General features: G+C 38.4%; 1 protein-coding gene across 2 annotated transcripts; it reads left to right on the plus strand.

Moving 5' to 3' along the window:
• The first annotated feature begins 9,313 nt into the window (after positions 1-9,313).
• LOC130911737 (protein NDRG4-like) lies at positions 9,314-23,217 on the plus strand. 2 transcript variants are annotated; one of them, XM_057829288.1, is made up of 15 exons: positions 9,314-9,334; positions 11,727-11,832; positions 15,767-15,887; positions 16,582-16,644; positions 17,005-17,065; positions 17,538-17,624; positions 17,734-17,790; positions 17,960-18,063; positions 18,170-18,226; positions 18,511-18,562; positions 20,582-20,629; positions 20,938-20,973; positions 21,089-21,140; positions 21,276-21,314; positions 23,063-23,217. In XM_057829288.1, exons 1-15 carry the CDS (start codon positions 9,314-9,316, stop codon positions 23,215-23,217), a joined length of 1,059 nt encoding a protein of 352 aa, XP_057685271.1. The 2 variants fall into 2 exon arrangements, with proteins under 2 accessions (XP_057685271.1, XP_057685272.1); XM_057829289.1 differs by lacking the exon at positions 21,276-21,314.
• The last annotated feature ends 2,829 nt before the right edge of the window (positions 23,218-26,046 follow it).

Here is a 26,046-nt window from a genome sequence, read left to right on the forward strand (position 1 = left end):
GGTTATTATTCTTTTCAACTGTGGAGATAAAAGTTGCTTGATTTAAAATGAGGACTCAGATAAGCTTGATGAGAAATGACTAAACAGTCTTAACAGCCCACGATGGAAAGGAATAACAGAAAGAAAATTACTTTCCAGTAATGCAACTCTGTCTCCTTTTGCCAACCTTAGTTTTGCTGACTAATGTAATGGCTTAGCTGTGACTCTCTTTGTCAGGGATATGATTCATCCAGGGGATATAGGAGCTCCGTCTTTTAATGGGAAGAAACAGAATATGTTCTCCATTAGTACAAATCTCATAAACCACCATTGATCAGCTGGAAAGGTCATTAGGCCTGCTCATTATAACTCTCTGTTGGTAAATATTGAATGCCATTGATTGCTGCCTCATTGATCCGGTTACATGTTGCATGACTTGACTAGCCGCTGTTTTATTCTATGAATGACTCTGTTGCCTCTCACTGCTTATTTAAAGTCCGCAGCCCTACAGCATAGGCGACCTTTAAAAGCAGTGAGTGATTGCTGGTTGCACAAGATGGTGGTAAAACCCACAACCATTAATGTCTGACAAGTTCTTCATTCAGTCGGTATGGGAAAAGAAAACACAATGTTTGGATTGAGAATGATAAAGGAATATTTGATCAGATAGAACAAATGGGATGTTGTGCTCCTGTTCACATTGCAGAACAAGTGAAACTGTCAAAAAAAAGTTCACAAGAGTAAAAACTGTGATGAAATATTACATTTTATTTTTTTTAAGTTTCCATAAGTGTCATTGCTTCAAAGTACATTTTAGCAAGGCATGAACGGAGCAGATTCCTGGTGTATTATTGCTTTTGATTCAGAATTTGAACAAGACCTACCACTTGTTCTTCTACTCTAATTAGAAGAAGCCTGCAAATCTTTAGCCTGACCTTTCTGGTGACAGAGGAACAGAAAAGCTATAATGAAACGGGACACGATGTTTATTTCTTGGACATTTAAAGGACAAGAAGCTCACCAAGAGCATTTTGGAAGTTCTGCACAAGCATTAGATAAAGAAAATGTGAAATATAGACATTATGTTTTATGCTGACTGTATGTTGCCAATCTGCCTGACTTGGTTGTTGCCCAGTAACCACTTTGTTGTGCTTGTTGTTTTGCAACACAGCAGGATAAAGGAGAGGAGGCATCGGTGGGACTCCCGTGCCCCGAAAGCCCTGCACCCCCTAATGAACCCCCTCCCCCCCGCCGCCCCACTGCCATCGCACGGCACTGGCTCCGCCAGACCCGCCGTCGGACCAGCGGGGTCCTCCCGGTAACTACCAGAACAACCAGGAACATCTGACAGGCAGAACACAAAATCAACGCACAACAGTTATTATACGGTTAAAAATTAACTTTAAAAAAGAAACATTAAGACACTTTTTTTTTCCAAACTAAGAGTAATAGCTAAATGGTGACAAGCCTAGTTAGATTTGAGTCTGAAATTAACGGCAATAAATAGCATATACATGAATACCCAAATTTAAATATTTGGTGAAATTAATTTCTATATTTTTCAGTCTTAAAGTCCCAGATGGCATCTGTCTTCAAGCTAACTAACTGAAGGGTTTCTAACATAAGAAAAATTTTGAACATTTAGATTAACAACATGCAATGAAATCACATATTCTCATTTATACAATTGGTTATTTATATAAACAATATTTTTTGATGAAAAGACGAGGTGAAAATGAAACATTAAGACATTTTGTTAAACACTAGTTTCTACTAAGCAGACTAGCTAAATGCTAACAAGCTAAAATGCTAAGAAACATTTGAAACAAGCTCATAAATGTGTGCAATTAACCTATATTTGAATAAATTAGATTGATTTATTAAACTATTGCCATGGTGAAAATTAAACTGAAAATGAAACATTAGGGGATTATTTTTGGTGTATCTAGTCCTTACAAGCTAACAAGCTGAATGCTAACATTTTAATCTTAACAGAGAAAACTAAATTTAATTTGATTAGTCTAAATCACATCGTGAAAGAAGCTGTTGGTTCTTTTATTAAAGTAGTACCTTTGTCAAAGTTTAGTTGAAAATTAAACATGAAGACATTTTGTCCAGATCCAGTTGTAACAACCCTTACTAGGAAAACGTATTACAAATTTGATATGGAGTTAATGTCTTATAGTTATTTTTCTGTTAGACCTTATTGTTTTGTGCAACTACTTTGGTTTAGCTCATAGTTAAAGAATGTCTTAAGCAGTATAGCAAAATACAGCAGTACAATAGGTTTTAATCCCCTGTGGATTTAATCAAGTCAGTTCCTTGATCCTCCAGGACCGGATGTCTTAAACTTAGTATTGCTGAGAGAAATCCTTAGGAAAAAATCCTGAAATCTAGGCCAAAATCCGCATTCTCAAAATTAACTCAGAAAGACAGACACAGATCAAAATTGCAGCCTTAGTTATTTAACATTCTTTTCAGGTCTGCAAGGTTAAAGGAGACACCACCTTTAAGAATTAATTTCCTGTGGTTAGTCTCACATCTTCCTGAACTGAGCCATTACACATTAAGTGTTAAAAGGAAGAGAAGAGTGCCACCTGCTGGTCCGACCACCTTACTACCATTACTAACGTCTTCCCTGTTTGAACAAAAAAATATAACCACCTGCATGAAATAAGTCAATGGGGATCCAAGTTGCCTCAAAACTACACCTTCCTTTCAAGGATGAGTTAAATTAATTAAATAACTGTCTGGATAGTCTTCTCTGTACACATCCTGTTGATGTGGTACAAACAAAGCAATATATTGGAAAATTTTAAATTCACTCCAAAATTTCTCATAGTGCAGTTTCTTCTTTGGGGCAGCTTCAGATCCTGTGTTTTTTGTAACTTGTTTCTCTTTCTTTAGGTGTTTCCCTCTAATTCTCTGTGGCACTCCTGTCATTTTCTTTCAAGTCATCACAGCTACTCAACTAAAATTTCACATCTTGTTTCCATTATTCACCTCTTTTACTTAAGTCGTGGTTTTATATTTGTGTTTTTTGTGTGTGTGTGTGTTTTCTTTCTGAAGCATCCCCAATTAACCCCACAAATTCAGAGTGTGCATCAAGGAGGCGAGCCATCTGTTCAGACAAACTGTCTAACCACACATCCGTGTCCTTAATTTGGTTGTTTTTGTCTTGTTAAGATTTACAGATGTTCCTGCTCTGCTCTAGGCTTTTTAACCATGTTTATGATGAGTGAACCTGTTTTGGTGTGCAGAGAGTTTGTAAAAAATAATAATAAAAAAAAGATATATGCTAATAGCTGTTGTTCTTAAGCATGTAGTATTTGTGTTTTATGTCAATACATCAACGACCAGATTCCTCTTAAAGTTCAAATCACCTGAAAGGTAACATATAATTTACTTAAAACTTGCATCTACAACTTCAAAACCAACAAATGAATGACTATTGTCCAATCAAGAAAATGTGTCATGTCTTGATCTTGGTTTGGATTGAACTTGCAAAAGTACTCTTACTCCTTCAAGCTTTTCATGTCACATTGCTAAATTCAAAGTATTTTATTGGGATTTTATATGATAGATCAACACAAAGCATAGCGTATAACTGAAAGGTGGACAGACGCATGGTTTTTGATTTATATCCTATTTTCCTGGTATTTATGATGCTTTTTGTTCATTCGTGTCCTATGAACAAATCACAGAGTGTATATATAAAAAATTGCAGCTTCTGCATCCCACGTGTCATCTTCCTTCACAGCTATGTGGTACCTTGTGTTGGTTTATCACAAAAGTCCAAATAAAGTGCACAAGTGATTTATGGTTTAATTATACCAAATGTGACAAAGTTTGTCAGGTATGAATACTTTTGCAAGATACTAATTGTTTGTTGATTCAGATCATTTTGGAGGTGGTTTGCCGTGAGAAGGGATCTGGCTGCTGCACAGCATCTTGTATTCAAACACCATCTCTCACCATTATTTAATTTGAAGCTCTTCTCAATTTCCCACATATCCTTTAAGTTAAACATTTATGTGATGTTTTTATTTGGAAAACAATCTTACAATACTCTTTGAGTATCCCTCAAAATCCACAGATCTAAATAAATAAAGAGAAAAAATAAGATGTCAACTTGAACATTAGGAAATATGTGACATAAATTGACAATTACCATTATGTTATTTAAATATACAGAATTGATATGTATGATTGAATAGTTGTTCAAATGCTTAAAAAGTGAAGAGAAATTTTTTTTGAGTAACTTACATACTCTTGAATTCATTTTGATGTTTACTTTTCAGGCCTATTTATTAATTTGCTGTAGTATTAGTGAAATATCCCTAAGTATTTGCTCTACTTGTATGCTTCAGCATCTGATTGCTTTAAAAAAATGAAACTATGATCAATATAATTTGGGTTTTGGAACAAGAATCTGCAAAAAAAAAAAAATTACCATATAAATATTCACATCCCTTTAGACCCATACGCTGGTCCACCTGTGGCTGAATACATCTCAATCATCTTTGAAAATCTTGAAATGGGAGCTTCTCTCCGTTCTTCCTTAGAAACATCCTACGCTTGATCAGGCGAATCAAAATGAACTTTATTAGTGCACTTAAGTTTGCGCAAACAAAACAAAAAACTTGAAATTGAACACCTTCAGATTCTAGTGTTTGTTTTGTTATGATATCCTCGTCTTCCACTGCACTCTCCGAATTATTGTGTTTTCGATTGATTGTTGGTAAAACACTTTGAGATAACGGGAAAAGCAAAGACTTACATTGACTGCTCTCTGGTAATCTTCATTTTACTAACTGTGACAAAACTTTCAGCTGGATGTCTGTTCAATAAGAAAAGTATCTTTAAAGGAACGGAATATGGATGCAATCATTAATTTCCCCAATATATTTTAAATTAATTTATATTATATTGCAAAAATGAATTTTACCTTTGACATACAAGTATACTCTGTAGATTCTTCACAAAATGTCAAACCACATTGACACTGGTTTCATTTTTAACAAACCAAAAAAAAAAAGGCTGAAACACCCAAATAGGGTGATTACGTTTAGAGGCGTTGCAAGCTCAAAGGCATGAAATACCTTTTCTGTTAAAGTTTGTGAGTTTTTTTATGCTACTAACGCTGCAGCTGATGGTAAATATGCCACCTTAGCATGCCCTGTTTGGACCGACAGAGCGCTTCTGTTGTCTCTACAACAATGGATGCTCTGTTCCTTGTATGCAGGACAGTGAACTTCATTCATGTTTTCTTATTTTGACATAATAGTTTTTATGTGTTTTATGTGCTTGCCTCCCTGACCAGGAATGCCCTGAACAACTGATGCCACCAGGTGACTGGAAGGTACGAACCCGCTCACTCCTCTACTCTTTAATTATTACTGTTGTTTCTGTTTTCTCACGCTGTGGCTGTTCATGGTGTTTTTTGGGTCATCCCTTTGACATGCTTGCTTGGGTAAACTGTCTCAATGTAGGAATTAATATTTTATTCCAAGGCCTGAGATAAAAGCCGCTGTCCTGAAAGTGATAGACACTAATTTTATGCAGATTTATAGGGAGTGTGTGGTACATCTGGATGGGGAAGTCAAGACTTTGTTGTTCTCATGCACAAAAACAATGTTTGCTTTTAAGAAGTTTTTGTAAAAACTTTTTTTTATGTATTTTTGTGGCACTAATGAAATTTATTTGTAATGATAAGACAGGAAATAGGAAAAGATAAGAGAGGAGGAATATTTGAAACAAAGTTTGAAGGCTGCAAATCAAACCCAAGATGGCTGTGTACAGGAGTCCTGACCTACATAAATGGGTTTCTTGCGCTACCTGTAAAGCAGTTGTCCCCCTGAAATATGTTTTCATGTCATATTAAGCCTCTGAAGTGGAGTTTTTGTCATAAGGTTCGGTGTAGAGGTGGTGAGGCAGACGCTGTAGACCCAGGTAAAGTGAGAAATGATGGTTTTTAATGATGAATATCCAGAATTTGCACAGTCCAATAATGTCCAGAATGCCGGGCAGCACGGCCGAGCGGAAGCCAGGGCTCGACGCCAGTAGCAACCGGTTACACAAACGGACACGACGACGGACTGGATACACAGACGACAGACTAACAGCCAAATGAGACGAGGACCCGACAGAGACGCAGAGACACAGGTGACACTAAATACACAGGAGGTAATTACGGGGACGAGAAACACCTGGGGACAATCAAGGGGAAGACAGGACAACATGGAAACTCAGAAACTCGAAATAAATACACAGGAAAAACACGGAACATGACAGTTTTGTGGAGTTGTAATCAGCAGTCAGTAGCTTACCACTACAGTAGTAGAAAAGCTTGGTGCAGCACTAAGCTTTTCAGACGACTTCAAGTTTTGAACTAACAACTTGTTAGCAAAGAAGAAATAATGGAGAGGAAAAAACCCAAAAAAGATAACCCAAAGCAGACTGTGAAGCACATCCAGTTCAACAGTGTGGATATGATTCAGAAGGCGTAGACTGCAGCTGAAGTCGGTGCTTCAGGAGCCTCCAGGATACGGAGCTACAGCACTCTCAGGCTCTCCTGAATCTGAGACATCAGATGCGAAGGACTGGACTGTTTCTCAGCCGTCCAAACTCCTTGACTCCAAGTTGCTTGAGGCCAAATGTGAAAGTTTTGCAGTTTCCAAACTTTAATAAACCATTTCAGAATCACATGGATCATTCCTGATTGGTTTTGCTGATCAGAACGTGATAAGTGGCAGTCAGAAAGTTTCTCAACAAACTCTTCTCTCTCTCTCCCTCTGTCATCACACCCTACCTTGTCTCAGATCTCAGGTACTGTAATAATGAGGCAGGAAGGTTCAGTGTGATGTGTGATTATTTTTAAACAGTGACTTGCTAAATTGTTCACTCTGAAATTAGTTTGTGTGCAGTGAAGAGTCTTTAGCTGAAGACGACTTTTCAGACGTTGTATTATTCCCTTCTGCTCTAATCTTTTAACTTACACAGTTACAGTATAATGTCATTTGTTTTTACATTTTCAGTTTTTTAACACGGTCAAAACCCAGTTCATGAGGTCATGACAACAAAAAGAATAGATTGCAGAGCATTGAGGCACCTAATGAAATGTTTTTATGCATTATAATTATTATAGAATAACATTTAGAATAAGGCAAAATAATAATAATAATAATAATGATAATAATGATAATAATAATAATAATCCAAGAACTATCAAGCAATATGATGTGAACATCAGTGAATCAGTTATGCTGAGTGTGGATGTTTATATGTTTGAAGCTGACGGGGAGCTGCAGAGTCAGCAGGGAGAGAGTTAATCTCTTGTGTGTGGGTGAATAAGGGGGACAAAGTCAATGACAGCAGGGGAAAGATTCTGAATGATCTGTCTGCCAGAAAAAAGAGAGATGATGGAGTGAAAAAAATGTGAAAGATCGAGGGGGGAAAAGGCCGAGTGGAAGTCGTAGAGGTAGGACAAAGTGCTTGTTGATGAATGTCAGAGCGAGGGAGGCTCTGCAGTCGGCACACCATTGCTGCCACCTTGATGTGCACGTAGGCTGCTGGTTCTCCACCGTGGTGCATGTTGCTTTAACTGGAGAGAAATGTGGGTTTTGGTGTCTGTGAGCATCATACAGCGTGGTGAGCCTGACTCTGCTTCATCACTGGGGTCGAGCTTGTTGCAGCTCCCATATGACGAGATGGGAGAGTCAAGGTCACATCGTTGTCACTACAGATGTGTAAAAAAATGTACAGGGTTGTTATTGAATAAAAACATTGCAGATTTCAGTCAGCCAGAGTTTTGCAAGTTGAAGATGCCCAGTTATTTATTCTTTATATCCATGAAACCAGGCTGCACAGTGGCGCAGTTGGTAGCACTGTTGCCTTGCAGCAAGAAGGTCCTGGGTTCAATTCCCGGCCGGGATTTTTCTGCAAGGTTTGCATGTTCTCCCTGTGCATGCGTGGGTTTTCTCCGGGTACTCCGGCTTCCACAGTCCAAAAACATGACTGTCAGGTTAATTGGCCTCTCTAAATTCTCCCTGTGTGAATGGTTGTTTGTCTTGTATGTCTCTGTGTTGCCCTGCGACAGACTGGCGACCTGTCCAGGGTGACCCCCGCCTCTCACACCAGCACCTCTCCCGACCCCATTAGGGACAAGGGTGAACAGAAAATGGATGGATGGATGGATATCCATGAAACCACCATTGCGCTGCTGTGCCCATTGACTTCCTACATAAATAGCTGTTAATTATGTTCTGAAAGTATTTTCACTAGTTGCTGGTTCAATTAGTGGAGGTGATGCTGATGCCATTTCGTTGGGGTTTAGCTTCTGGTTTTGTTGGGCTGCTGATTAGATGGAAAAGAAAGAAGCCACTATGCCGTGCCTAAAGCATTGACTTGTCTCTTTGAATGGTAGTCTAGTGCTAGAGACTGGTAGCCAGGTAAATTTGCATTTTAATCTCCACTAGAGCGGCCATGTTTTACGTTTTTCAGTATCCTATTGCATTAAATCCACCGAATCCTAGCATCAAAATACATGAAAGTGTCCATACTTCCGCAAAAATGTTATTAAATTAAATTTTACATATTGTTTCCCCAAATATATTTGTTGTTCAGAGAAAATCTTTAGAAATGATTTAACAGAATCCTGGTCTCATTTCTTTAATAAAAAAAAAAAATTGGTTGTGTGTGTAAACCTATTGGATCCAATGTGAGCGAAACAATGTGCAGAATAATGACCGATTTCATTCTGCAATAAACAATAGTTAGTCATGCTGCTCTTAACAAAGGGGTTCAAAAAACATACATCATATGTCTGCATTTGCATTGCTGACATAATCCATATCTGTAATTAACTGTGTAACTATTGGACTAATTTATTTGTCAGAAGCCATGAGCAAAACAAGGTCATAGAGGAAAACAGGCAAAGAGGAAAACAGGCAAACATTGCATCGACTCAGGCGCAGCGATGCTGATGAAGAGCCTCTGATGACTGACATGATAGTCAAGCCAATAAGATAGTGGGGAGGGGCAGCTCTCTGAGCCTATCACCAACATGCTACACATACTCTCCTGCCTCCGCCGCGTGGAGTACGTGAGGCAGGGTAAGGGATGTGTGAGGGAGGAAAGAGAGAGGAGGGGCAGCTGCTCCCAGAATAAGAGCGCGTTGTTGGCTGCAGAGCAGAGCAGACAAAAGACGCTGCGGCACTCACCATCCAGCCCTCCATCCTCCAGCGAGTGCATCACCAGGACCTAGTCCCGTAAAACAGGAGAGGTCTGGCCGCTCGTCTGCCTTCCTGCAGCCGTCAGTTAACACGTTGCAGCCATGCCTGAGTGTTGGGACGGGGTGAGTGACGAGTGCAAACAAAATAACACCAATGGGAGCTTTTTTTTTTTTTTAGCTGTTGTTGCTTCTGCTTGATGTAAAAACGTGCATTATGTGTGCTGGTGTGGGGGTCTGCTTTGTCCTGCAGCATCAGTACCAAATGATGCGCCATCCTCTGAGTTTGTCCCACTGACACATATTGGCGCACAAACGCAGTTGGATGTTGACATCCTGAAGCTCAATCTCAGAAGCCAATCTGAGGAGGAATATTAGAATTTTTAAAAATCTAGTTAAAGGTGAGAAAATGTGTACTGCTCGCCTCCTTTTTCCTTCGGCTCTTTCTACAGAGGAATCATGCCAACATGTTGTTATTGCAAAAAACCTAATGTTTGTAGGTAATTTTGATCTTTTCTGTGTTCATCTGAGTTGATGCACACACTGAAGCAGACTGGAAACACACCTCCTCATGCAGTAACTGCCTTAAATTAGAACACTGACTGTGGATAACATTTTAAAGCTGAACTAACAGCGAAATAAGCGGTCTGGATTAATTCATAACTATCCTGCATGACTCTCTGCCTATAGAGAGGATTACAGAAAATTCTGGCACTTATCTGCTGTCTGTGTGTTTATTATTATTTCATGTTATGCAGGGATAGATTTGAATAGCCGTGCCATAAATGTTTGTGTTTCTCCACACTGGGAGATTGACAGCAGCAGACTTTTATACTGGGCAAAAAAAAACAACAACATGCAGGGATGAGGACAATAGTGATGTGATGCTCCAGAGGGGAGAGGCTGCAGTAGCATCATCAGAGAGGTTTCAGTGCAGCTTAAAGTATGAATCCAGTTACAGTAATCACTGCTCTGTGTGCGTGCGTGTGCACCCCTGCAGGCGTGCGTGTGTGTGTGTGTGGGGGGGGGGTGCGTGCATGCGGGGGGTTTGTGTGTGTGCAGTTACATTTGCTTCATACCTCCATTTTGAGTTTGCCTGGCTGTGACCAGAAGACAAAATGTGGGTCATAACATGAGATGTTTTTATTCACGGCTCAGCTGATGATGCAACTTCTGCCTCTTTCTGCAGCGCTCTGTTTTGGTTTCACAGATCTCTATTTGAACATAGAGGCTTGGTGAAAGGCTATGACTCACGCTCTAAATTGCTTTTCATGTCTGGCGACAGTATCTGCTTATGATTTTTCATTCGAGTGACGTAATATTTTAGACATGATGAAATACTTGCAAGGAGTCAATAACCAAGATGCAGATACAAAAAAAATGCTCATTTTTGTCTTCCATTCGTTAAATATATCCAAACTGCGATAAAGCATTACAACACCTGATGACATTAGATAAATGTTAAATAAAGATAATCTTGGAAATCTTCTGTTTTTTAATCTTGAATTCAAAACTTCTGCCTACATGTATGAATCAGCAACGGATTTCTTTCTCTTGTGGCCCATCTTGGATCAGTAGGTTTCAGATTTCTTTCTCACAATTAAAATTGACAGTATACAAATGACTTTTTCCAGCCATTCTGCCATAAACTATCAATCATTTATATTACCACAGTTGAATTCACAACGTGCGTATATGTGAAAGCTTTGCTTTTATTTCTCTTCTGGTTAACTCCGGGTCCAGTTGTCCCTTTATTTTTCCGTTTTTGTCCGTTTCACAGCCAAGTGTTGCCAATTCATCCATTTAGCATATATTCACTGGAAATAGTACTTCATGTCAGTTTATTTATTCTCTTATTTTTCCAGAATAAAAAGGCTCAAATTTCATAATTGCATATTATTTTCTAAAACTGTTGTATCGTGTCTCATTTCTACTTATTTAGGTTTTTATCCCACTTTTTTCTCCGATTAATTCCTATGGCTCAAATTCTTGTAACAGATTCTGATCGGACCATAGCAACGCCAAGTAACTTAGCGTTAATATGCTAAATAACTACTCGTTGGTAGATATTATTTATCAGAGTTATATAGAAACATGAACTTAGGGCATACCCAGAACAGATAATTGGAAATCTCTTTAAGCCACTCGTTGTCAAGGTGAGTCCAAAGCCTTCGTGGATATTAAATCATGCATGGTCTGCATGAAATTTCCCATGGCAAAAACTCTGAAACTAGAAAAAATCAGATATGAGGAGTGACTTGAGCAGTGTAACTTACAGTCCATTGAAGATAAAACTGAAATTGTATTAACACTTTTTCATCATATATGTGTTTATCTTTCAATCCTTTTTTTTTTTCTTAATTATTTGGAACAATTTTGTTCCAATAATAAACACTTTAATGGTTTTTAGTAGCACAGAAGGAGGTTTAGTGAAGGTCGGGTTAATGTAGCCTAGTCCAGATGGATTCATGTGTTCGTTGAGCCACCAGGTGAGTTTGTGTCTCTGCATGTGTCACAGGAACATGATGTCGAGACTCCTTACGGGATGCTGCATGTGGTGATCCGAGGCGCTCCCAAGGGGAACAGGCCTGCGATCCTCACCTACCATGATGTGGGATTGAACCGTGAGTATTCAAAACGTGTTGCCAGGAGTTCTGCAGCTCTTAGAGGCGATAATTGGCCTCTTTGTCATCCTGATTTTCTGTTTAATATGCAACACACCATAAGGCTAAAGTCATATCTACGAAAATAAAGGAAGACATTTTTAAATTAGTACAAAAAAATAAACTATATATAAATCAGAATTTCATCTTTGAGCAAGATGAAACGAGAAGAAACTTTAAAGCAAGAAAAAAGGAACTGACCACAATGTGAGATTTTTGTAAGGTGACTATTGTGTACAAATTCATTATGGTTATGTTATAGACTAACTACAAAAAACACAAGCCCAGCATTCAGATTGTTATCAGAATACTTTTGCCACTAAAGAAGATGCTGTAAACTCCTTTAGTCAGCTTCAAAGTATGTTATTCAAAGCTTAGAGTGAGGTATAAAAGCTTGAGGCTATAGAGAATGTTTGCAGGAAGTTCAGTCTTTGTTTTGTCTGCTGTACTGGTGATTTTGTTCAATAGCCAATAAATAACTGGACTTTTTAACTGCGGTTATCATGCAGGTAATTTTATTGAAACCAGTTTAAAATCCTGGTGTAAATATGTCAAGTAGAAAACAAAACTAATGAAGTGAGTATTTTCAATAGTTTGGGATAAGTTTTATTACTGATTCTCATTCAGTGAAGCCAAACTCAAAATACTGATAGTACTGATATTTGTTCAACTTTTTCACCACATCTCAAGATGACAAGATTCAAGACAGTTGTGTCTAAAACATATCATTAAAATGTGCAAATGGTAGATTCATGACAAAAGCACACACATTTTTTTATATCAATACAAAAAATAGATGCCTAAAATAAAGAGAATATCATAAACAATGCTTTATTTGAGATTAATAAGGATGCAAAAATACACATGTAAAATACATTTCAGACATGTCATTAGGTACTTAAGTTTCAGTTAGTTGTAAACATAGTCAGTTCTGCCTTTTTTTAAAAATAAAATACAATCATTAAAGACAGACAAAGGTGTTCATTTGTTACTATAGCCTACTTATTTCAAGCCAGTGTAATGGAGAATAAGTAGCTAATTGTTTAACCTCTGAGAAACTTTAAAATCCAACTTTAAACCCAATGAGGACAGCCTGGTTTAACTTATGCAGCTTAGAATGGCTTTGGAATGGCAGATAATCAGGATAATCACACAAATAAAGGAATAAGTCTGAAAAATGGAAAAAGTCAATTATGCAAATGAAGACAAACCCAATTATTGAGTTCATCTAGTAAAAGAAATGTTAATTTATCCTGAATTAGGACAGAAGTACAATTTCAAACAGCTAAAACGGGCATTATGACTTGCTCGCTGCACAAAGATCGCCTCAATCTCTGTGTTGATCTGTCACCATATTTATGTCAAAGTTGAAGGTCACTGAACGGACGCCTTACATGCCACAATGCAACACTACCTGATTGGCATTTCTTTAAATCAGACACTAGATAAACGATACAGAGACAGAAACTGTCTCAGAGGGACGGTTATGTAAAAATGCAAAGACGATAATAGTAAAGAGGTGATGAAAGAGGCATGGATGAAATGTAGGTCAGAAAAACATCCCTATCCTGCAGAGAGAAGTGGGTGGGGCCAACCAGCAGCAATGCGGCGCTGCCTCGATGAGTGAAGGTGGGTTAAGGATGGTGGTGGGGGGCTGGGTGCACCATCCAATGCTGGTATGACTGCAGATATCAGGTTGTTTTTGTTATCTGACCTGCTGTTTTTTTGCTTGTTTCTGCCTAAATTCCCAAGTTAGGGGAAAATAAATTCTAATAATCAACCCTATAAACTAAAAATTAAGAACTAAAACAAAGAAATAATTATGTATTTTCCTGCAGCAGAGCCACATGACTCTTAGTATCTGCAGCTTGTCATTTAACCACAGGACAGAGGAAAATGCTCAAAAAGCAGAGAAATATGGTTGAAATTGGGTGGAAATGTATTCTTCTGTTACAATAAGGCTTAATAAGCAGATGGCGGGGAAATCTGCCAAAAGACTGATGAGGAACACTGAAGAGGGGAGAACATGAGAAAGGAGTGTGTGTGCATATGTGTGTGTGTGTGGGATGCAGGGGGCTACATGAAAAATGAAATGAAGAGAAACGGATTAGAAGTGAGCATACAGAGGGTCAGTTTAAAAAGTAGAAAAGAGGTCATGCAGCAGGAATTGTTGCATATGATGGAGCTAAAGTGTTAAGTCTGACTGCAGAGAAAGCGCAGGATGAAGACAGGAGGAGAATTCGAGCTTTTGCATAGGGCGAGGTAAAGGAAGTCCAAAAAGAGAAAGTAGGTCATGGAGTCGGTGGGAGTGCAGACACCAAGCGTGCATCGATGAGTCAGCGTGTTCCTGATGGGGAAGTTCTCACCTCAATGATGCTCACTTAATGTAATGACCACATTCTCATAAGCCTGCAATGCAAAGCCGCTGCTGTTGTAAAGACTGAACATCTACCTCTTTTCCTGCCTTCCCTTGCTTTTCTTTTCTAACCCAGTTGTCATGTTAATTGGTTCATTTAATTAAAGCCGCTCTGTCAGAGCCCTGAGGAGGAAACATTGTTGCTGCGCTGTTTCACCGATTCGGACACACATGGGCTGAAAGTAGGACGACCGCAGAACCGGTGGGAGGAGGACAGAGGAAGCGCTGACACTATAGATTAAGCTATTCCAGAGTTTAATGTTCCGTGTTTTTTCCACTGCGCTTCAGAAAATAGGGCTCTAAGTTTAAAACTAATCCTTTGTGAGTCATTGCCACAACAAGCTGGATTCTCTGGATATCAGAAACTAAAAATATTTTTAAATTTTAAGATAGTTGCAGCCTGCCAGGCACCAAAATTAGTGTCAACAACCAGGAAACACCAAGTAAGGCAGTCGGAAAGTTTGGAAAGTTAAAAAGTTCTCGCAAATATTTATTTATTTGATTTTTATTTGTATTTATTACCACAGTTGAAAACAAGAATCACTACTGGCAGTTTCTTGTTTTACATATTTCTCATGTTCAGTTTAGATTAAAACTTTAATTCAGTGACAAAACCAACAGTTTTAATCAATATTAGACATTGATTTGACACTGAAATGAGAAAAATGTGACAGTATTTAGCTTTAGCTCAGGGTGGTTTTACTGTTTGTATTTTCAAAGCTGTAACTAAAACAGAACTAAATGCACTAATATTTAGTTTGGGCTTGAAATAGTTTCTAAACACTTTCTAAACACAAGTTATTTAATTGTATTACTGGGTGTCATTTAGTTTTGGCTCAGGCTAGCAGTAACTGCATTTTTATTGCCTTCACACATTATTTTTGAAAGTTATTCATTCAAGAAGCTATTATGCAAAATAAAAACCAATCTCACAAATATTGAGTTAAAGCTGAACATTTTGACACATTTCAATCCCCCCAAAATTGCTTGATTAGGGAAAATATGACAAATTAAAGTTTAGCTTTAGTTAGCTATGACTACATTGTCACCAAGTGTAACATAAAAATTTGTTTGAATGTTGTAAATTTATGCAATTAAAGTGATGGTTTTACTACTAAGGTATATTTCAATTAAATATTTCAGTCACACTAAAATTTAGAGAATTATTAGAGAAATTTGAAAGCATTATAAGTAGCTCTAGTTAAAGTTACCATATCAGCTCAATATAGAGAAAGTTGATCTTTAGAAACTTGTGAGATATATTTCGAAATTAAAGAAAAGGTTTACATTTTTTTTATTTTAGACTAATACTTTGTACTTCTTATAAACCTAAATAATAATTTTAGAACTGTTAATAATTAGCCACGTTAGCAATAGTCAGGGCTAGTCATAGTGTGATGCATATTCAATAAGATTACATTTCTCTGCTCCTATCCCTCCATCACTGTGCTTTTTTCCTCCCCCCTTTTCCTCCTCCAGACAAAATGTGCTTCAATCCCTTCTTCAATAATGAGGACATGCAGGAGATCACCAAGCACTTTGTGATTTGTCATGTCGACGCCCCAGGGCAACACGTTGGAGCTTCGCAGTTCCCACAAGGGTATGAAGCACTTCATGTTTTAAAAAGACAAATGTCATTGTTGGACTGAGACATGTTCATCATTGAACACTTTAATTATCAAGTGTTTCTGCCTGTAATTAAGCTCAGCATGATTAAGTTTCCAAAGACACCAATTCTTTACTTGTATAAATATTATTACTAAACTATAATTTTAAGCATATCTCCTTTTATGCTAATTATTATAATTTTTTTACATTACTGTATCGGTGTAACTAATACCGGAATAAGGGTTTATATATAATCAAGAAAAAGGTAAAGATTACAGAGTCCTAAATTTTTATACCAGCAAATACATAATATGTAACATTGTTAAATAAATAGCTACAGACAATACAAACTATATGTAATTAGGGAACCAATGAGGGCAAAAATGCAAAAACTGTTTAAGTCTGCCAAAAGAGTAAAGCCATTGATAAATTATTTATTAATATTATTATTTAGCATTTTAAAACGTTTGATTATCTGTTGAAGGACATAATTTGTCTATATATGTAACTCTGCTGATATTTATTAGCATATTAGCAATGCATTCAGTTTAAAATGACTAAATGAAAGATAGGAGTGATAGATGGATATAAACACTAGTTTCTTATATGGTTTTAGTGAGTGACTGGTTACCTGTCTGGTCAGTAATTTGAATTAAAAAGACAAACTCTGTCCTTTTCCTCAACAGGTACCAGTATCCCACCATGGACCAGCTGGCTGGGATGCTGCCCACTGTTGTGCAGCATTTTGGGTCGGTGTCATTTGCATTAAAACTGAGTTTGCTTGTACATTTATGTATGTGTTTATATCCCATTCAGTGTCTGAGAAACTAAACATTGTTGGAAATAACTGCAAATGATTGTGAAAAACCAGTTGGAGCTTGAGTTGTCAGCTTTGTGCTTCATTTTACAACAACATTTATAAAGTATTAAACAAATGTAGCCATAAAGTAATGATTACATCCAATAAGGCTTTATTTTTAAACTTGATTCAGCTAAGATTTATATTTGCTTCCTATGTGTACAGCTGTTTTTTAAACAAATACTCTGGGGGTAGATTCCATGTAAATTTTTGCTGATATCATTATTATTATTATTATTATTATTATCAGATTCAAGAGCATTGTTGGGATCGGAGTCGGAGCTGGAGCTTATATTCTGGCCAAATTTGCTGTGAGTTAAACTCTTATCCTATATCCTGCACCTGTTCGTGAATTATCAACTTCTTTATCAATATTTAAGTGTTTAGTGCTTTCCACTGCAACAGCTTCCAGTTAATGTTTAATAGTGTCTCAACTTTAGGCACATTTCAACCAATTGCTGCATGTAAAAATGTCCCCAAAAATGTAGATTTTTTTTCTATTTGGTTGACTTGACCTAAATTTTTGTAGCTACAACAACCACTGCAGGTATTTTGGAACAATTTATCAAAATAAATGGAGAACCGTAAACAGTTACAGTACATCACTGTGGTATAAATTTAGTCACAGATTTTCCTGAAAAATACCAGAGCTAAAACCACATAGGCTGTTATTTCACATGTATACCTAAAATGATGTAAATGTAAGGAGCTGCACTTAAATGAGTTAATAAGTGGCTTTCTTTCCATTAAAGTAGTTGTTGTGCTTTACTCGTCTTTACTCAGCTGTTGTTCCCTGACATGGTGGAGGGTTTGGTTCTGCTCAACATCGACCCGAACGGCAAAGGGTGGATTGACTGGGCTGCGTCAAAGGTGCCTCTTTTCAATCATATTTCTAATTCAAGTCTTCCTAAAGTCAGGTGGGATTTTTGTATTAAGCAGCTATCAGTAATAGAAACATGTGTCGTTGTTGCATCTTTAGCTGTCAGGTCTGACCAGCACCATCCCAGACACTGTGCTGCCACATCTTTTCAGCCAGGTAAGATCAGACTTTGTTCTTTTTTTTCACCACGTTCCTATTTTTCTCTTTTTTTTAGAATCAGGAAATATAAATATTGAGTTACAAAAACCAAACAGAATACAGTAAATACATCTTTTTGATCCACATTTGAATTTCTCTAAGTCATTTGTGCTTTGTGTGTGCGCAGGACGAAATGGTGAACAACACAGAACTGGTTCAGAGTTACCGACAACAGATAACAAACTCCATCAACCACCAAAACCTCCAACTTTTCTGGAACTTGTACAACAGGTGAATGAGCAAACCAACAATCTTGTTCCAGTCTGAAAGGCAAAACCTTTACTTGACAGAGAGGCTCAAACTTGCACGGTTTTCCTCTTTTGTTTGTTTGTTTCAGTCGGAGGGACCTGGAGATGAACCGTGGTGGAACAACGATTAATGCCAAGACCTTGAAGTGAGTTTTTAGGAACTTATTTTCATTGTACAGTTTCATACATGCTTGATGATTTTGACCAAACCTGACTACAAAGTACCTCAGTTGGTTTTACGTGGTAAAAATTCATAGTTATATTTGTTTTTATTGATTCATAGTGATTATAACATGACTTTCCATGAATATAGAAAAAGAGGAGTTTTGTTTCTTTATTCAAAAAATTTGCAAAGTCTTTGAGAGTAAAGTGTTCAGTTAAACCAAGAGAATTTGAAAGAATATCCTAAATGCTTACGGGTTTTCTGCAGATGTCCAGTGATGCTGGTTGTAGGAGACAACGCTCCTGCTGAAGAGGGAGTGGTGAGTCCTACAACATAATTCATGTTTAGGTATAACAACACAGCCAGTTAGTAATAACAAGATGAGACTTTATAAAATCTGGGGCAAAAGAAAATGTGACTAGACAAAAATTTACTAAAATATTTGACGAAAATGAAGATCTATTCTTTTCTTTTCACAAAGAAACAAACAGTTTTCGAAACAATTTAATCCGTGCAGATTTGACTTGTCCATATGTTGTGCATTAAGAAAGCTTTCATAAAAAGATTCAGTCCCAAACTGTGTTCAGTGTGGCACTTTAGACTAAATGAGAAAGTAAGTGGGCCTATTTTAGTCTTTAGACTGAAGGCAATAAAATGCCTCCCAGACTCATCAAAAAAACTGTGAAACAGCCCTTTAGTTCAGTGCTGACAAGATGTGGATGTCGGCTAAACTGCTGTTGGTGACAATTTAGCCGGTTTTTCTGAATGGTTACCCAAAAGTTTGTAAATGTTATAACACATATCATGATATATCAAAAGCTTGTATTGTACTCCATATTTCATTTTCTTCTTTAGTAAAATGAAATAAATAAAAAGAATTTCCTGAAGATTTGCATAAAGTGTCCAATTGAATTAATCTCTTCAGTCATGGTCAAAATGACACCATTTTGTTGCTGACCCCACAGAATCCTTCTGAGGGCCAAGAATGGCCTGCAGGCCACACTTTGGACATCCCCGAACTAAACGTTTCAAAAGTCTAATACAGGAGATCAGTTCTTCTGTCAGCAGCCTTCCTTATTTAGCAGAGCCTGTCAACATGAGTCAGAGTAAATAAACAATAATCTAATTCGAGCTCCAGGCAGCAGACCACCCTTCCCTTCCCTCCCTTCCCTCCCTGCTCTGTCCTGCTCCGTTCAGTGTTTTGTTCTCTGTTCAGTGTTTTGTTCTTGGCTCGTTAATTCAGTCAGCAACTGTTTGTTCTCATTCTGGTCAACAGAAACAGGTCAGCCAGCAGAAACCTGGTCCTTTTACTCCACAACCCCGCTGCCCCTGCAGGCATGCTGTCCATCTGTGTGTCTTTATGAGGATGATGCATATCTGCGATCCTATAGGTGTGCAGATATGCTTGTGGGTGTGGGCGTGTGTGTGCGGGTGTGTGTGGGTGTGTGCATTCTCAAAGGGACAGGTGTCTCTGGGGTTCCCTAGTTTGAAGTGACCCAGATATGCATGCCCTTCTGCACCAGTTAATCTGCAGCGTGCCCAGATTCTCCTCTCTCCGATGGAGGCAGCAGGGAGGGATGTTGTTATGAAACATCCTACAGAAAGGAAACTAGAACGAAGATGAAGATGAAGATGCGGAGTGTGAGGAAGAGGAGGGATGTAAACAGAAGTTGCTTTGTTGGCTCTAACAGATGATGGTCGAGTTTAACATTGAATGTTTTCTCATTTTACGAGGCAGGAGCTGCTGAAGTGATCTCCTTACATTGAGATATGGATAAATTTTTCTATGTCTGAGATTTTCACACGTTTTCTATTCCTGTCCTGTGGCCTGACCTGCATTTTGTTGTCTTTGGCAGTAACCCACATCATTTGATCCATTAGCATCCAAGATTAAATGCAGCAGAGTGAAAAGAGCTGCCATGTGCATGATGTTCACTTTGTGTCTGGGCAGCGTTGCATTACGTGAATTAGTGCACATCTGCCTAATTTATGTGTGTGAACACTTCAGCCGAGTCTCTGCCAGCCAGACTGACTCATCTCTGCAGCACACTGCACCATCTGAGTGTCTAGGTTATAGACACTCAGTCCACTTGAAAGTGTGTTTCACCGCTAATTCTGAGCAAGGTTTATGGATCATAGAGTTGTATATAATGAAAATGAAAAATAAAATGCAAGAACATAAAACTCAGTTTATAACTGAGTTATAAATTCTAAATATTCACAAAAATATCTCCTGTACTGGAGCTGCGTTAATGACCACTACTCTGCTGTAAAAATGCTAACACTAAGTAAGACTGATGTATGATCAAACAATGCAATGTTTTATTTTGTCTTCAAGGTTGAGTGCAACTCCAAGCTGGATCCAACCAACACCACCTTCCTAAAGGTAACTTTTTGTCTTTATTTTACTTAATTTGGTTTTATTAACATAAAGAACCAATCTTAAGGCAGAATGTAGCTTATCAACCGTTCGGCTTTAAGTCGAGCCAAATGAATAAAGTACTTTGTCATCTGCATAAGGGCACATTTTAACTGCAAAAAGGATAAAAAAAACAATACTGCCTTTGGGTGCTCCTTTTAAAATTCACAAATGGGGTAAACTGATGCATGCTGCTGTTGCTAATCTGATGCAAACAACAACTGGGCTGAAATGTTTACATCTTAGCGCTGATGTTTGATTTCTTCTCGTGGCAGATGGCTGATTCTGGTGGACTGCCACAGCTCACACAGGTAACATCACAAACACTTACAAGACTTCCTTCCAAACAAAAATAAACATCCGGACAAACAATGACGACGGCATTTACAGTGTGACTGAATTAAAAACCGATGAACTTTCTTCCAGCCAGGGAAGCTGACTGAAGCCTTCAAGTATTTCCTGCAGGGAATGGGCTACAGTGAGTATCCTCAACTTGTACTAAGATTAGTAAAAGTAACACGAAGAAATAGTATACATATGATGAAAATGTTTTAATGCAGAGGGAGATGAATTGTTAATCTTACCCTCTGTCTTCCTTGCCCCGTTTTTTCAGTTGCTAATGTGAAGGATCGGAGGTTAAGTGGAGGGCCAGGTACTTCCTCCTTCCCATTCAGCTCTGACCTCTTACTGCTGCCCTCTTCAATGGCATTTTCAAAATTATTTCCTTTTTTTTTTTTTTTTGGTTCATCTCTTGGGTTATGAATATTCTAATATTTTTTGGGCTGTGATTATCTGTTTCACTTTTTTTATTTTTATTTTTTTAATCAGATCAAATTTTTCCTTTAGTGGAAAAATACACTGTCCTCACTCCCCGTTCCCCCATTCCTACTCCATCGCATCCCCGATTATGCTCTTTGCATGGCGTTATGCTAGCTTTGAGCAAAAGCATTCAAATTAAAATCACAACAAACAGAATGTCTTCAAATGAAAATTATGCAAAAATGGGTCCCACTGGGAGTCGAGACATCCAGGTGGATATTTTTGCATATATGCTGAAAACCAGATGTTTTCATACACTGTATAAAAAGATACATAGCCTTCTTTTCAATAATTTCACAATAAAATTGACTACAATTTTCCTCTTATCTGAAAAAATACCAAAATTATGTCCTGTGTGTAAATGCCGGGAGAATGAGAGAGAATTCATGGAGATTTTATTTTACTTTCTTCAAATTCAGTAGTTTACATATCTTTCCCTAAAATGTGGCAGAACTGCCTCCAAGCCGCATGACTTTGGTCAAATCTTTTGGGTGTTCCTTCACAAGCTGCTTTTTACCCTTCCCTCTTGAGAAAACAGGTGTAACTGAGTCAGCATTGTAGTCTGTCTTGCTTTCTTACACCATTTCAGCTTTGCTGAAACAAGTTTTTTGGGCGATCAGGGCTTCATAACGGCCTGATTTCACACAGCACGGATTTTATCATTTGCAGGCGGCCTACCACCGTCGACTACCGGGGGCTCTCTTTGTTTTCTGTGCACTATTCAAAAATAAATTGTGTTTAGAGAGTCCACACATAACTGGTGAAGACTTCAGATTAAACAAAGGCAATGTGTTGTGCATTGCAGCTTATTTTTGCATGCCCATTATTCCTGTGTTTTGCATGTGGTGGAAACCAAAGCAGTGGGACCATTTTTATTTACTTCTTTAGCAAGATTTGTCCAAATACTGTTGAGATGTGTGGTGAAACACTTTAACTATTAACAAATCATAAATTGATAACTCAATCAATCAGTTATCACTTTAACATTGCTGACATCTACTGACCTTTGGTGGGAACTTCAACATTTCAGACCTTTTCGTACAGATGAAACAAATAATTTCAGAAATGATGTAGCCATGGGATTTACTTAATAAAATAGATGAACTGAATAAATTTATTTAAAATATACTGTAGCTCTTCTCTGCGACAGACTGGCAACCTGTCCAGGTGACCCCGCCTCTCGCCCGGAACATTAGCTGGAGAACGGCACCAGCACATCCCGACCCCACTAGGGACAAGGGTGTTAGAAAATGGATGGATGGATGGATGGATGGATGGATGGATTGATTGATTGATTGATTGATTTGTGTATCGTAACCTGAGAATAACATGCATGGTGCCAACAATGTGTCTCTCTGCCGACACATTAGCAGCTTTTTTACCAGCCCAATTTTTTTTAATGGCTGCTTTACAAGCCAGTCAGCTGAAAAAGAGGTATAATCTTCAGTTATTCGCATTAGCATGTCCTCCCTACATCTCCCTGACATTACCTCATTACGTTGTGTTTTTTGGTTTTTTTGGAGGTGTGGGGGCTCTTTCCAAAAATCCAACTGCCTCTTCTTCTCCTCTTTCTCCTCTCAGTGCCCTCTGCCAGCATGACCCGCCTGGCCCGCTCCAGGACAGCCTCCCTGACCAGCGCCGGCTCCATGGAGGGGTCCCGCTCTCGCGCCTGCACCAACTCCGACAGCGGCGAGGGTGTCGGTGCGGTCTCCCAGACCATGGAGGTGTCCTGCTGAGGAGCCACAGAGAAAAGGGAGGAAGAGGGGTAGTGGCAGGTGGAGAGGGAAGAAGAGGATCAAAAATAAGGCTTGATGAGTGTCAGCTGGCGGCTTTCTCTCTCGCTGTCTTCATCTTTGTCTGCCATCTTCTTCCCCTTGTCACTGTAAAATACCATCTATACTGCTTTTAACATGTCCGGCAGACCTTTGACTAGCCACCCCAAACTCCTTTCACCTCACACTTAAGGATTTAAACTGCTGGTTTTGCTCTTGAAATGTCATTCTTGTGTTTGCTAAGTGTTCCTCATTTAATTTGCCTGCATCCCTCTAATTCCCTTCCTCCTCCCCCCCAAGAAAAGACACACACACGTGCACCCCGACAAACTACTGGTTACCCCACACACCAATATGTAATTTAAAAGCTCCTGTTTGTTTCGAAGGCAAAAATGAGAAGGAAAGCAGAACTTTTTGGGGGTGCCACAAAGGTAAAAAAATGAAAATAGATAAATGCATGTGGATTTTGGAAAGTAGTTTGTGTTATTTGTGAGAAATTGGCAGCATCTCTCTCTGAAATGCTTATGAGGAAGCTGATCTCCTGCCATAAGAGGGCCGATAGGAACAAAAAAAGGTGCGTCCAGAGTGGGGCAGGTTTCATCACGTGGTCTTATCGTAGCATGATGTGTTAGACATGATGTGTTAGCTTATTTTAGAGCCTAGTTAGAAGCACACTGAAGCATAGCTGCACTTGATCTGAGTATAATTTTAAGATAGGACAATTAGATGTTGCCATCTTCCCCAGCCTGGCTCTGTAGATTTACGTTTCCATTGAAAATAAAGTGGAGGCAACTTTTCTCACCTGTGATCCTGGAAATTAAACTCCCATCAGTTTAAATAGATGCAGAGAGCTGATGCGTTTGGAGTAAGGGTGATTTTTATGCAAGATGACAATCTGGAGCTGCGTGGTTTCAAATCAGGCATGCAGTTTCTGAAGGATGTGCATTTTTCAAGTTACAGGAAAAGTAAAAACATTATGATAATTTCTAGGATGGTTGCAGTTCTGTGTTGCATGTTTATCTCTGCAGTATGGTGACGGTTGAAACTACATTTTCTTGTACGAAATTTTTATGTATAAAAAGTATTTTTTATTGTTTAAGCTGTTTGTTTAGAGTTAAACTCATCTGTAAAAGTTTATACATTTTATGTTAGATTAGTGGTCATACTGAACCAAAACAGGATGAAAAGATGCTTCATTATCATGTCTGTATTATTTGTTCATCCTACGATGAAATACCTCAGATTTTAGAAAGTTTAGTTGTTTTTAAAGAATATTGTTAGTTCTATAAAATGAGTAGAATATTTTTATATTCCCTATATAACTGTAGGGAATAGTTTTCAGATTTTTCAAACTACTTCTCTGCCTTTTTGAAAGAAAAGTTACATCAGTCAGTCAACCAGAGATTAGATTTATCTTGAAAGACAATGATTTGTTAAAAAAAAAAAAACAGTTTTCTTTCCACCTGTTTGATAAAAGCATCAAAATTAGATATTCCCATTATCTTTGTTCTACAAATGAATCCGCCAAAGCACATTGGCCTACTTTGACACACTTTTTCTTTATGTAACCAGTTTCATAAAAATCATATAATGACTAGGAGTAAGTGGTTTAATGCATAGATGTAGGATAATCTTGATTTTTGGGAGCGGGTTAGATTTAAAACTACTACCTCTATCAAAAAGCTGGACCACATTTCTTCTCTTTTGTGTTTTATAGTTGTTAGAATTAAAGAAAATAAGGAAGAGCCTGCCTCTCTACTCTCTTAGTGAAATCATTTAGGAAAATCTCCTTCTTTCTTGCATTTGTCAGGCCGGGCTGGTGAACATGACTGCTTTAGCTGAAATGTTCTGTATTAGTGGGATTTACTGCGTGCAGCTTTAAGGTGTGTGTAGGTCACTTCACGTTAAAGACAATCCACAACAAAATGATAGCTTAGAAATGTTAAACGCATATTTGCATGTGTGTGTAAATCTTGGTGCATTCCTATTTGAGTAGTATGTAAAAATAGCAACGTTTTCGTTAGGCTGATTAGATGGATGTTTAGAGTCATAAATGCGACACCCATCGTGGATCTGAGGCTCTTCTGCACCAACGCAGTTCTGGCAGTAGTCGGCTGTTTGCGGTCTCCGACGTGACAATCACACTCTGACCAGAAGCCAAACCAGAACAGGTTTGGGGAGTCAAGGCACCCGAGAATTTCCCTTACAGCGCCCAGCCCTGTTGCGTGGATATACCAAAGCTGCACCCTCACACTTTCCACTTTCGACACACAAGCGCACATTTTCGCCCATTTACTGAAAGGAGAGCTGTGTGGGCTGGGTTTTGTGATGAGACTGTGCCAAAGAAAAACACAAAATGTACACAAGCTCATCGCTCCATGGCCAGTGAGTGATTTGGTGTTTACTCATAATCTCACTAGTTTAGCGCTTTTAGTCGTACAGCAAGAGTAGTTTGTGACTAAGGCACGTGCTGTCCTCTGTGAACTCTGGCCATCTTTGCTGAGACTAAACATGGTGCTCCCCGGGTTTGTATTTAGCTGCATTAACGTCCAGTATTCATGTACTCTCACTTCACCTGTGACTGACTTCCGTTTTTCTTTTTCTTTTTTTTAAATGAAACAAAGCATTTCCGTCCCCTTTAGGAAGGGGCGTAGCTTCCAAATACTGAGGTGTGCGTTCCCTTGAGGCGGCCTGCCAGAGGCGGGGCTTTTTTGGCGCCATTTGGGCTCCAAGCTCGGAATGTAGGGCAACCCCCAGCCATCTTAAAAATAAAAAAAAAATACCCTCTCCCTA

Source organism: Corythoichthys intestinalis, unplaced genomic scaffold (assembly GCF_030265065.1).
Source record: "Corythoichthys intestinalis isolate RoL2023-P3 unplaced genomic scaffold, ASM3026506v1 HiC_scaffold_93, whole genome shotgun sequence".
Classification (NCBI taxonomy): Eukaryota; Metazoa; Chordata; class Actinopteri; order Syngnathiformes; family Syngnathidae; genus Corythoichthys; species Corythoichthys intestinalis.

Excerpts from the sequence above, each read along its gene's own strand:
- LOC130911737 (XM_057829288.1), top strand. The coding sequence starts at position 9,314 with ATGCCTGAGTGTTGGGACGGG. Across the intron at positions 17,066-17,537 it reads ATATTCTGGCCAAATTTGCT|CTGTTGTTCCCTGACATGGT; the intron begins GTGAGTTAAACT and ends GTCTTTACTCAG. Across the intron at positions 18,563-20,581 it reads CTCCTGCTGAAGAGGGAGTG|GTTGAGTGCAACTCCAAGCT; the intron begins GTGAGTCCTACA and ends TTTGTCTTCAAG.